Raw genomic sequence first — 13,381 nt, 5'->3', positions numbered from 1 at the left:
TTAGGTTTTTCCTACGATCTTGCTGCCAACATCGCTCCTAGGAGAGCGTTTTTCTCTGTTAGCTGTCTGGGTCTAGGAGGTGGTGAGTGCCTCAGCCATTGGGATTATAAAGGTGCCGTTCTTTTTGAATAAAGTGTTTACTTTTATCTGTCCTTCTGTGAATATATCCTAGCTATGGAGGACTCTGATATTACATTAAAAGGTTCCGCTCCTTCTGTACTGAATAATAATTCCTGTTTATATTGTGAGGATGGCCATGGTTTGTCCGCCTGCTCAATTTTGTTCCATTTGCCTAAACACTGTTCTAAAGTCTAAGAAGGGAGACACGCCTAAGAAGGGAGATACGCCTGCTAATACTCATAGCGCTATTAGCCCTTCTGAGCCGTCTACCTCTAAGGAATCTGGGTACCGAGAGATTACCACCCTTTCTACACTACCCGCTCCAAATGCAGCTCCCCGCGGCTCAACTAATCCTCCATCTGGAGGGGGCTTTTTTCCGGCAGACTTTACCGCGCAGTTACAATCAGCGGTGCCGAGTGCCTTACCTTGCTCTAGCAAACGTAAGAGAAAGGTTAAACATAGTTCTACTGACCTAGTCATCTAAATATTTGTCGGATTTAGCTACTATGTCCCAGCAATCAGAGGATGAGTTAACCTCTATAGCTTCAGAGGGTGAGCTTTCTGAGTCGGAGAAATCCGTTTCTAAACCTCCTTCAGCATCTGCGTTTTTTTATTAAAGGAGGTTCTGTCTACTCTAGAGGTTCCGGAGGCTACTCTCCCGGAGGAACCTAAGATCCCTAAATTAGACAGGGTTTATGAAGACAGGAAGGTTCCTCTGACTTTTCCTGTGCCAGTTAAGATGGCGAACATTATTAGTAATGTTTATTATTTTCCCCCTCGTCTAAGTTTAAAATTTTTTTCCTGGTCCCTGACTCTAAATTAGACTTATGAGGCTCCATCCCTAAGGTGGATGGCGCTATTTCTATGCTGGCTAAGCGTACTGCTATAACCCTGGAGGATAGTTCCTTGTTCAGAGAGCCGATGGATAAGAAAATGGAAACCTTTCTGGGGACGATGTTTCAACATACTAGGTTTTTATTTTAACCGGCAGCAGCTGTAGCTGCTGTTGCTGGAGTAGCTACCTATTGGTGCGACACTCTGATGGAGCTCATTAAGGTGGAGATTCCCCTTGAGGATATTCAGAATTAAGGCTCTGAGAATTGCTAACTCCATCTGTGACACAAATATGCAGATTATTTGCATAAATGCAAAGGCTTCTGGCTTTGCGGTCTTAGCCCGCCGGGCTCTCTGGTTGAAGTCTTGGTCAGTGGATATGACTTCTAAATCCAGACTTCTTTCTCTACCTTTCAAGGTGAAGATTTTAATCGGTCCAGGGCTGGACTCCATTATTTCTACGGTTACCGGAGGGAAGGGTGCCTTCCTACCGCAGGACAAGAAAAATAGGCCTAAGGGATGGCAATTGTCTAATTTTCGTTCCTTTCGTTCTGACAAATCAGAACGACAGCAATCCTCATCTAAGTCAGAGCAGCCCAAGGGTACTTGGAAGCTGGGTCAGTCCTGGAAAAAGTCCAAACAGACTAAGAAGCACGGCGAGAACAAATCGGCATCAAGTGGCGGTCCCCGATCCGGGATCGGATCGTGTAGGGGGAAGACTGTCTATTTTTTCAGATGCTTGGTTCTAGGATGTACAGGATCCTTGGGTCCTGGAGATTGTATCTCAGGGATACAAAATAGGATTCAAGTTCCATCTGCCCAGGGGCAGATTCATACTCTCCAGTCTGTCTACAAGACCAGAAATAAGGTCTGCCTTCTTAGGTTGCGTACGGGATCTCTCCTCTTTAGGAGTAATTGTCCTGGTACCTACAGCAGAAAGACGTTTGGGGTTTTATTTAAATCTTTTCGTGGTTCCAAAGAAGGTGAGAACTTTTTGTCCAATTCTAGACCTAAAGTGCCTAAACAAGTTTCTGAGTTTTCCCTCTTTCAAGATGGAGACAATTCGGTCAATTCTTCCTCTGATTTAGGAAGGACAGTTTATGACCACAATAGATCATTCCTTTTGCCAGATTCCATCTCAGACCTTTACAGCTATGCATGCTGAGACAATGGAACGTTGACCATTCAGATCTGTCTCAACAGATCGTGCTGGACAACATGTCGAGAGACTCGTTCTCCTGGTGGCTCTGTCCAGATCACCTGTCCCAAGGCACTTGCTTCATGAGACTTTCTTGGGAGATTGTGACTACAGATGCAAGCCTTTCCGGCTGAAGAGCCGTTTGGGGTCCCAAGAAGGCACAAGGTCTGTGGACTCAGGAAGAGTCCTCCCTTTAAATCAACATTTTGGAACTCCGGGCAATCTTCAATGCCTTGGAAGGCTTGGCCCCTTTTAGGTTTATCTTAGTTTATCAGATTCCAATCAGACAATATAACCTCGGTTGCCTACATCAACCATCAGGGGGGAACGAGAAGTTCCTTGGAGATGAGAAAAGTATCTCAGAAACTAGAGTGGGCGGAGACTCACAGATGTACGCTGTCAGCTATCCACATTCCGGGTGTGGACAACCGGGAAGCGGACTTCCTCAACAGGCAATCCTTTCACCCGGGGGAATGGTCTCTCCACCCGAGGTGTTTGAAGAGATTTGCAGCGAGTGAGGGATGCTGGAGATAGATCTCATGTTATCCTGTCTCAATACCAAGCTACCCAGGTACAGGTCGAAGTCGAGGGATCCTCAGGTGGAACTGATAAATGCCCTATCAGTACCATGGAGGTTTAGACTCATATCTTTTTCCTTCATTTCCGCTTCTCCCTCGTGTGGTGGCTCGCATCAAGCAAGAGTGAGCATCAGTGATTCTGATTGCTCCGTCGTGGCCGCGAAGGACTTGGTTTGCGGATCTGGTGGGGATGTCCTCATCTCCTCAGTGGAGGTTACCTTGTCGCAGAGATCTGCTGATACAGGGTTCCTTCATTCATCAAAATCCAAATTCTCTGAGGCTGACTGCGTGGAGATTGAATGCTTAGTCTTAGCTAAGAGAGGGTTTTCGACGCTCTGGTTCAAGCTCGTAAGCCATTTACTCGTATATGCCATAAAGTGTGGAGGAGTTACTTGTTCTGGTGTGAAGACCATGGTTTTTCCTGGCATGAGGTTAAGGTTGCCAGAATTTTAGCTTTTCTCCAGGATGGACTGGAGAAGGGTTTATCTGCTAGTTCCCTGAAGGGATATCAGCCGTCAGTGTTACTGCACAAAAGATTGGCTGAGCTTCCGGATGTGCAGTCTTTTGTTAAGGCTCTGGCTAGGATCAGAACTGTTTTTAGATCTGGGGCTCTGCCTTGGACACTCAATCTTGTTATTAGTGTTTTGCAACAGGCTCCATTTGAGCCTATGCATACGGTTGACATTAAATTGTTATCTTGGAAGGTTCTTTTTTGTTGGCTATTGCCTCTGCGTGGAGAGTTTCTGAGATTTCTGCTTTGCAATGTGACCCCTTATCTGGTTTTTCATGCTGATAAGGCGGTTTTACGCACTAAACTAAGGTTCCTCCCTAAGGTGGTGTCGAATCGTAACATTAATCAAGAAATTGTTGTTCCTTCCTTGTGTCCTAATCCTTCTTCAGCGAAGGAATGTTTGCTTCACAAGCTAGATGTGGCTCATGCCTTGAAGTTCTATCTTCAGGCTACTAAGGAATTCAGACAATTTTCCTCTTTGTCATTTATACGGGGAAACGTAAGGGGCAGAAGGCTACTACGACTTCCCTATCTTTCTGGTTGAGGAGTGTCATCCGCTTAGCTTATGAGAGAGTGGGACGACAGCCTCCTGAGAGGATAACAGCTCATTCCACTAGAGCAGTGGCTTCCTCTTGGACTTTTAAGAACAAAGTCTCAATGGATCAGATGTGTAAGGCGGCTACCTGGTGGTCCTTACACACTTTTTCTAAATTTTACAAGTTTGATGTGTTTGCTTCGGCTGAAGCAGCTTTCGGGAGAAAAGTTTTACAGGCTGTGGTGCCCTCAGAATAGGGTCCTCTGTTTTCTGTTCCCTCCCGTTATTCATTCAGTGTCCTCTGGAGCTTAGGTATAGTTTTCCCAACAGTAAGGAAAGAAGTTGTGGACTCTCCCTGCCTTATGGAAGGAAAACATAATTTATGCGTACCAGATAAATTCCTTTCCTTCCTGGCAGGGAGAGTCCACGACCCACCAATAATTTATGTTTTGATGGGCGGCTCCCTTTTTTATATTATTTCTGCTGGCACCTTTATACCCTGATGTTTCTCCTACTTTTCCTTGTTCGCTTGGCAGAATGACTGGGGGATAGAGGAATATTTAAGCCTTTGTCTGGGGTGTCTTTGCCTCCTTCTGGTGGCCAGATGTTGTATATCCCAACAGTAAGGAATGAAGTTGTGGACTCTCCCTGCCAGAAAGGAAAGGAATTTATCTGGTAAGCATAAATTATGTTTTTGCTAATGGAAGTATGTTGCAAAAATGCTTATATTTTAAATTGTAATGCAGACATGCACATTTTATTTTAAACCTTTCTATCCCTTTAAACATCAAAATTATTTTTGGTAATAAATTCTGGGCAACCTACTCTTAAAATCTTGCATTTAAGCCATACAGAAATTGAGGTGAAAGTGTCCCTTTAAGTTGATTATTAGAAACATTACCACACAATCTAAAACAAATTACATTCTACCAGAACCAACAGAATTCACCATTGCACACAAAGCATTCACTGTGGTAAATACAGTCTGCACATATATATTTATATGCACACATTTGTTATGGTTTCCTAGGAAAAGAATTACAACTCAAGAGAAACCATTTTTGCATATCCAAGGAAGAAGAAAAAAAACATTTACAACCAATTCATAAAAAATAATTCACACAGACCTATTTCAGAGTTCTAGTGTTTTATATAATTTTACAACAGAAAATATTTACTTTCTGGAAGTGACAATGACAAAGTTCACATGAAGTTTATTTTTATTTTTTTAGAAAAAAAGATAGCTATGTTGAAAGTAATTAGATTTAAGTTAAACCAAGCGTAGCAAAAATGATAATTTCACACTGCAGGACCCTTTACAGAAATATAATCTTGCCTAGTGGTACCATACGTTAGACATTAATTCAAATTTACATCAATATAAATCAGTTGCATTCAAATTGGTGGAGTCTGCATAAAAGAGTCTGGGTGGAGTATACAAGGGAATGCCAACTAATTTCTAACATGATTCTCGCCTATATATAATGTCTGTAGCAGAGCTGTGATCATTTATCAGGCTATTAACACATACTACGTGCTTTGCATGACTTTTGCCATTGAATTTTGGGATCAGATTATAAGACATATAGTCATCCTACAAAGACATTGCAATGCATACTGTATATTTCAATTGTATTATGTTTAACTAGACGTATGCCCTTAAAAGGAAATGTGCTTCATTAGTCAATAACACTCAGCAGATAGATATTTTGTCATTTAAACAAACACTTCTATGTAATACTACGTCAGCACTGAGGTTTTTAGTATATGCTGTAAAAGGCAAGGCCATGGGTGGTTTTTATGCAGGTTGTTACACTTCAACAGCAGAGTTACTCCAGAACAAAGGCTATGAAAATGTATTATAAACTCTTAAAATGTCTAGCTATTGATCTGAGTATGCAAAGGCACGGTGACATGTCGTGCAGCATGTTGAGATTTCTAGTAAGCTATTATTCATTTGGAAAGTATAGCTGTATAATTGAGTTATAGACTGTACTATTTAGTTGTCTAATGTTGGCATAAAATGCCACTAATTTTAAATTATTTAATGCTTTTTAGAAAGCCAAGACCAAGAAATTCAGAATTGTATTTCCTTCTGTTTTGAGACTCCATTAGCATGGGTGAATACTGATCAATGATATTAAAAAGAATAGCAAAATTAACGTTTAAGAAAGATAGCTGTCTAAAAGATCTGGTCTCTTAATGTTTTAACTTGATTCATTGTTTAACAATGGAGTGGTCCTGTATAGGAAAACTGCCTTAAACTCATAAAGTTGTGATGTTATTGACAAAAGCAATATCAATAAAACACATTATTACTATGGTTGTTCTATATAAGCAGAGGGAAAGAGGACCATTCTAACGCAACAGAAATCTGAAAATATGAATTTCTCCAAATTAAAAACTGTAATGTTCTTAACATCATAACATAACTTTAAAATGCGTGTGTCTACTTTTAATTAAATATGTTGTCAGTACTTTTAACTCGTTTTTTTGTCTAACTATTGATAATAATTAATAACAAAATTAATATTGGAATATGAAAAACAGTTTGGGACAAGTTAGTGCATTATACTCCACACCTGCTAACATTTGGAAATAAATATCACTGTTTAAGTTAAAAATATTCTATATTTATGTGTTACATTAAATCTGCGTAGCTTTTTGGCACGAGGATTGGTAAACCTATTGAATTTGTCTAGCACTCACTTGAAAATCTGGAGGCTGTTTTATAGAACAGATAAAAAGCTATTGAAAAGTGCTGTGCAATGTTTGTTCATATTTCTTGTACCAAAACATTCAAGCTGCATTTCATGCACAACACTGAAAAATTGCCATGCAGCAATATGAAAATATGATGAATGGGAATACTTTTATTATTGGTTAAAGCTCCATGATTCTCCATAAATCTTACCAAATGCCCTCACATAATCGTATATTTCCCAAACAATAACAGTAATTAACATCCTTCCCACAGTTATGGTCTGTGCAAGGGTTTGATGCCGTCTTGCTACAGTACACGTTATGACACTTTCTTTCACCCAGCAACCATCGTTCACTTTTTATTCAGCCATCTATATAAATCAGATGCTTCAGGAAACATTCATTGTCAATAAAATGTATTCCTTCCTCTGACATGTAAGGCTATTATTGGAAATTTAGTAAAGGCATGTAATATTTGTTAGCCAGCCTTAGTTTTGCATATAGACATTTGGGCTTAATGCCCAAAGCACAGTCACATAAAATGACAACCATTAACTCTATAGATTAGAGTGACAGACATATATTATATCTCCACCAGCGTTAGTGTTGATATCTCAAGACTCACCTCAGTTTTCCTACAGCTTAAGACCCTGCAGTATACTTTACAGAGAAAGAGACTGAAGAACAACCTTAAGTGTGTAATTGTCTTCAGATGAATTATACTGCCTAATAAACAAAGTATTCCTTTTTTATTTTCTTTTTGTACTTAGTATGATCATCACCAAAAAGGAAAACAGTAAAAATAAACAAGTAGATATGAGTGGAGTGTAAATGTTTGAATTGAGAAAAAATTTGAGGTACAACAGGAGAGAAACTAGTTTCTTGTATGTTAAAATTAAGCTAAATGATTAAAAAAAGTTTAACCCATACATTAAGGTAAGTATTATCAAACTAAGGCTACATAGAGACTGCATGTTATTAAAAGTAGATTTCACCATCCTTAATATTTGCATTGAAAAAAAAATGCAATCAAACTCCAAATAAATGCAGAAGAAATTCTTTAAAAGTTCCAGTTGGTGTAAAGGATACAGAGACTCCGAAGTCTTTATTTTATATATTGTCAATAGTTTGCAACATTACCTATTTTTCAGATCATCTATGATGTATGAAATCCTGTTTACTAACAAATTTTTACTCTACGTTCATACCAAATGTACTTGTTCAATCCATTCATTTGCAGATTCAGGAGTTCTACTAGAAACATCTTCAGAACTGTTCATACTGCTCATGAGTTCATGTGTATGGTCATCATTTTGCGACACAGCTTCAGTTTCAGATACATTCTCCTTTGAAGTGCTTTCTTCTATTCGACTTTCTGTTTCTTCATTAATTAGTGCATTCTGAAAAAGTGCATGCTCTTCTGCCATATTCTCTAATGGTTCCCTTAATGTGGGATGTGGAGGCAGGTCACTGACACTTAATGGCTGTAAATCTACATCCGTTTCTGAAGATGCAGAAGGGATAAGGGCAATGCTCTGAGGATTCATGTCTTGGAACCAAGCCATAATATTGCCAAGAATATTTTCACTCATGGTTTGGTCTTGATTAGATGAATCAAGATCACTAGGTGTTGAACCCAGTCCACCTTGTACATCTCTGAAACGGCATGAGAGTAGTCGATCTGTTGCATAAGGCTCATTACTGGCTCCTAATCTTGCAAGGCTCTCACCAAGTTCCAATAGTTCTGAGCTACTTAATGCTGACCTTGGGTTATCAATGCTTATTGGAGTTGGATCAAGTCTTGTTGGTAGTGATGAACCAATGGCACCTAAAGATGCCTCATTATTAAGGAATTCTCTTTCTTCGTCAATTGCAAGGCCAGATTCTTGCAAAGATAACTGGATTGCCAGGAGGATGTTTGGATCATCTTCATCCAAAGAATTCAAGCCCTGAAAAATATATAGATCAAAAAATGTCTTTTGAAATACATTTTAAATTGTGTCATGTAAATGAAGGATGAACTGTGCAATAAAGGTTGAGTAGTGAAATATATTCTATGTACCTGACAATGGTAGTTCCTAAATACTTTTTCTGACCATGACAACAACTTTATCTCTCTTGCCTTGCACCACATAAAGGAACATGAGATATATTGTTTGAAAGAAAGGATGATCACAATAGGAATGACAACTATATATATTGGTAGCACTAGAAAGAGTATGAAACCCCCCTGTGAGGAAAGATGCCCCTTCTTTAAACTGAGGGGTCTAATGCTTCTGAAAGTTACAGATGATGGCCATAAACACCAAACTTGCCAATCTTTTTCTGTCACTTTACCTTAATCTAAAAACCTCTCCATGTATCATTGTTCCATTACATTTATACGCTGATCTAAATGTTATCTAAGCACTTTCTTTACGCCCATTTTCAATATTTTTTCTTCCAAATCCCCTACACCTACTGTACAATATTTTTTCAAGTAGAAAAATCAGTGCAATCTGAAGGCAAAATACCAAGAGAAAACCCAGGTATAGTAACTGAAAAAGGTACATTTGTGAATAGAAAACCTGTGCAGAGTACTGAGAATAGCTGAACTCACCATGGAGGGGCCATGCCGCCTGGTACCACCAGCTTCCTGGGGATCTGTTAATAGAAAATATGTGAACATATTATTAACTACTTGACTGATTTGTACTACTTTTGTGTTAGTCACACAGCTAGGAACAGTACAGTTCTAGGTACACATTGGAAACTGTTAAAAAGTTACATGTTGCGCCCCTTAACGGATCTGTGCCAAAATGTCCACAAACATTACTTCAAGTAAGAATTTGGAGGGAAAAACATTTTAGAGAATTCATCACTTTTTTTCATGCTTTCTGAATCTAAGTTGCTCATTAAGCATTGTGGGCACAGTGTCACTCACATGCCCTTTTAATGCTTGCTGACAACAATGTTGTGTACCTGTTGGCAATGGGTTAAAGGTATAGAAAAGTCAAAATTGAAATGTGCATTGCAATTTTAAATGGAAGTATTTTTGCACTATACATAAGCAAAAATACATCTAGTAAAAGTTAGTACTATTTTCAGTGACATACACAAGTATGCTGTGAGGGCCCATGCACCAGTATTCAAACACTACACCTCCTCAGAGAGTGAGCAATTAAGTCTTTACAGGCACCATTACACACCACCCACCCCCAGCTCTTTAAGCTTGAATAGTGGCGCACAGAGACTCACAGAATATGTAAGTATGCTGCTGGAAAACAGTAATTTATACTTACTTATATTTAACTTTTATTAGAAGAATGTTTTACATTTTTAAAACTGAAATTTACCTATGCACATTTCAGTTTAAATTTTCTATCCCTTTAACTAAGAAACCAACAGTAACAATGTAACAAAACCACATCCTATGTCCAATAAGAAATAAAATCAGAGGAACCAAAACATAATTAGTCACAGCAGATGGTCTCTAATGATATCAATTACACAATCAGCTCCTAATAAAGAAATCCACAACAACTGTAAAACATAAAGGAAGAAATCTAGGATAGTTTGCCACTGGAAACCCACATTCTGCCACCTCTATTCATTGTGCACATTTTCAATAACAAACTGCATCAGACTGGCCTCAACTCAGTTATCTTACTAAAATGAGTCCAACCAATTATAAACTAGAACATGCTCACTAATGTTCTATACTGTGTAGTAGCATTGCACTGCCGCCTAGCACCCACACATAACTACATAAGGAAACTATAAATATTATTGTCACTAATTAAGCTGTTAAAAATGCTATTATACAGAAGTAAACAGAAACAAGTTGTATTACATATCCTTATATAATAGATTATAGCCTGGAGACCACTTGAGGCTGATATATTTCAGGTATCCATTGTTATTAAAAGGACAGTCAAGTCAAAATTAAACTTTCATTATTCAGATAGAGCAGCAATTTTAAACAACTTTCCAATTTACTTCCATTAACAAAATGTGCACAGTTTTTTTATATTTAAACTTTTTGAGTTATCAGATCCTACTGAGCATGTGCAAGAATTCACAGAATAAACGTATATATGCATTTGAGATTGGTTGATGGCTGTCACATGGTACGTGTATGCATTTGTGATTGGCTGATAGCTGTCACATGGTACAGGGGGAGTGGAAATAGACATAACTTTTAAAATTGTCAGAAAAAAAATCTACTACTCATTTGAAGTTCAAACTAAGTGCTATTGCATTGTCTTGTTATCTTGCATTTGTTGATTATGCAAATCTACTGTGTTGACTGGTCCTTTAAGAATAAGTATAAGTGCATAGCGCTGGTTGCTGCACTTTTCTGGAAATATAGCTCCAGATAATAATGCTTTTCAATGTCAGAATGTTTTTTTTATTCTAAATTACTTACTTATGCAAAATGTAGTACTAATCTCATTATAATTTCCTAGTATATTTAACTCACAACTATTACCAATTACAAGTAGAAATTTGAAGTATACCTGAAGTATTGTCATTCCGATCATCAAGATCTGGAGTATTGCTCCGCACACTGTGCATGTCACCCCTGCGGCGCTGTCTGTGCCTTCTTCGGTACTGAAATTCAGCATACTCCTGCACAAACATAATTGTCAACTTATGTACTTATCATGTATACAAAAAGCACAGAGACTTAGCATTTGGTACACTGAGCTATTACTAAACATATATAAACTCATGTTAATAGAAACAACGATGAGCTTCTTGACGCTCTATTTTCTTACAGTCAACACACTGATAAATAAATTAGTTCACACCCATTGTAGAGTCACAACTGATGGGAGTACGTTTATATTGTAAAACCCCATTATTGGCAGCATTAATTCACTTATTGCCATGCATGGACCTAGTTATAGAGACAGGCAAAAGAGGATTGTCCATGATCATGATCCCATACAAGTCATACAGACAGGCATGGGTGCTCCCATGCTGAAACCTAGATTTCAGTGCATCGCAGTGATGATGTGTTTGCACATGTGCAGCAAATCTCCTTCAGATGCCTGCAGTGTAACCTAGGTTTCAAAATGGTGACACTCATAATTAGAGGGATATGCATGAAATGTATTTAGTGTTTAATGTCCCTTTAAACAGGACCGAACCACCCAGATACCACAGAGAAGAATCAGTGCAAATGATGGCCCAACAAGATCGTATCTTTATAATGAAGACAAAAGTATTGCGGATAAAAAGTACATCAATATCTAGTATAAGTAGGAAGACCACAGTAAAAAAATGAAACACCTTTTATAGAATGTATTTTTTTCTAAAATATTCACAGCTACTGTTTTAATGACCATGTAAAAATAAACAATTTACCTCTGGTGATGCAAATCCTAAATATTCCCAATCCCACGTGCCACCTGCAAAACTAAAAACAAACCACAAGTGTTAAGGGAGATAAAAACAGTCTAAAACTAACTCAGACTTACTGAGCAATTATTGAAATTACACTTCATGTCTAGTATTTAAAAAAAATTAGCTTTAATTGCAGGAGGGAGAAGAATAAAGAATAATTTACATAAAAGAAAATGCTTCCAAAATAATATTCTGTTTGGATAATTAACTATAATCAATGTAGTTTTATAAACATAATATAATTTGTATATATTAAAATACTATATTTAGCACCAAAGTTATCTCTACAATTCCAAATGATCAACATTCCTTATTACACATTAGAGTTACCAACTTTTCTTGAATTAAATAAGGTAGACTTAGGCATCAACACCATTTTAAACATGTAATCAACAAACTATACAGTAGTTACTAAAATATACACTTTATTCCATAATTTAACCACTCATACACAGCCTTACTCACATGTACTCACAAAAACACACGGAGCTGGTAATATGAGTCGGGATGGTTTCGCAGAAAGAGTCTCCCTGCATCTCCGGACTCTAACTTTCACCCATGCTCTCACTGAGAGGCTGACAGGACTACTTAAATCTCCAGTCCCATGCCGAAGAGTACTACCCTCCATAAGAGGCTATCGAAAACTTCTGACACTTCTCTGCCAACCTCCTGGGACGAAAGGTGGGGGATGAGGGAAGTGGGAGGAGTATTTAAGCCTTTGGCTGGGGTGTCTTTGCCTCCTCCTGGTGGCCAGGTTCTGAATTCCCAAAAGTAATAAATGCAGCTGTGGACTCTTTCCATTTATGAAGAAAATACACTTTATTCCATAATTTAACCACTCATACACAGAATTATTCACATGTACTCACACAAAAACACTCACAAAAAAACACACACAGGATGGGCAATTAGACTTAAGTGTAGTCAGACTTGAAAATAATGTAAAAAGTAGTAACATTCACACACACAAACACACACTCACGCATGCAAAACACATGGATACACACACAGATACACCGCACTAAAACACACACACACAAACTCACACTCACACATGCAATACACATGGAAACACACACCGCACTAAAACACACACACACAAACTCACACTCACACATGCAATACACATGGAAACACACACCGCACTAAAACACACACACACAAACTCACACTCACACATGCAAAACACATGGATACACACACAGATACACCGCACTAAAACACACACACACAAACTCACACTCACACATGCAAAACACATGGAAACACACACCGCACTAAAACACACACACAAACTCACACTCACGCATGCAAAACACATGGATACACACACCGATACACCGCACTAAAACACTCACACACAAACTCACACATGCAAAACACATGGAAACACACACAGATACACCGCACTAAAACACTCACACACAAACTCACACTCACACATGCAAAACACATGGAAACACACCGATACACCGCACTAAAACACTCACACACACACACACAAACTCACA

At 38.4% G+C, this 13,381-nt stretch overlaps 1 protein-coding gene across 1 annotated transcript in view; it reads right to left on the bottom strand.

The window, feature by feature from the left end:
• Window positions 1-4,906: 4,906 nt before the first annotated feature.
• ANKIB1 (ankyrin repeat and IBR domain containing 1) overlaps window positions 4,907-13,381 on the bottom strand; it is a 575,165-nt gene continuing 566,690 nt past the window's right edge. The window contains exons 17-20 of the mRNA XM_053714029.1: window positions 11,832-11,883; window positions 10,979-11,090; window positions 9,079-9,122; window positions 4,907-8,428 (exon numbers count right to left, since the gene is read on the bottom strand). Of these exons, the coding sequence (XP_053570004.1) occupies window positions 7,682-8,428; window positions 9,079-9,122; window positions 10,979-11,090; window positions 11,832-11,883 (955 nt within the window). The 3' untranslated portion in view covers window positions 4,907-7,681. The remainder of the gene's footprint in view (window positions 8,429-9,078; window positions 9,123-10,978; window positions 11,091-11,831; window positions 11,884-13,381) is intronic.

This window comes from Bombina bombina, chromosome 5 (assembly GCF_027579735.1).
Source record: "Bombina bombina isolate aBomBom1 chromosome 5, aBomBom1.pri, whole genome shotgun sequence".
Lineage (NCBI taxonomy): Eukaryota > Metazoa > Chordata > Amphibia > Anura > Bombinatoridae > Bombina > Bombina bombina.
The sequence above is the reverse complement of the archived record's forward strand: the minus strand, read 5'-3'. Positions and strand labels throughout refer to the sequence as shown.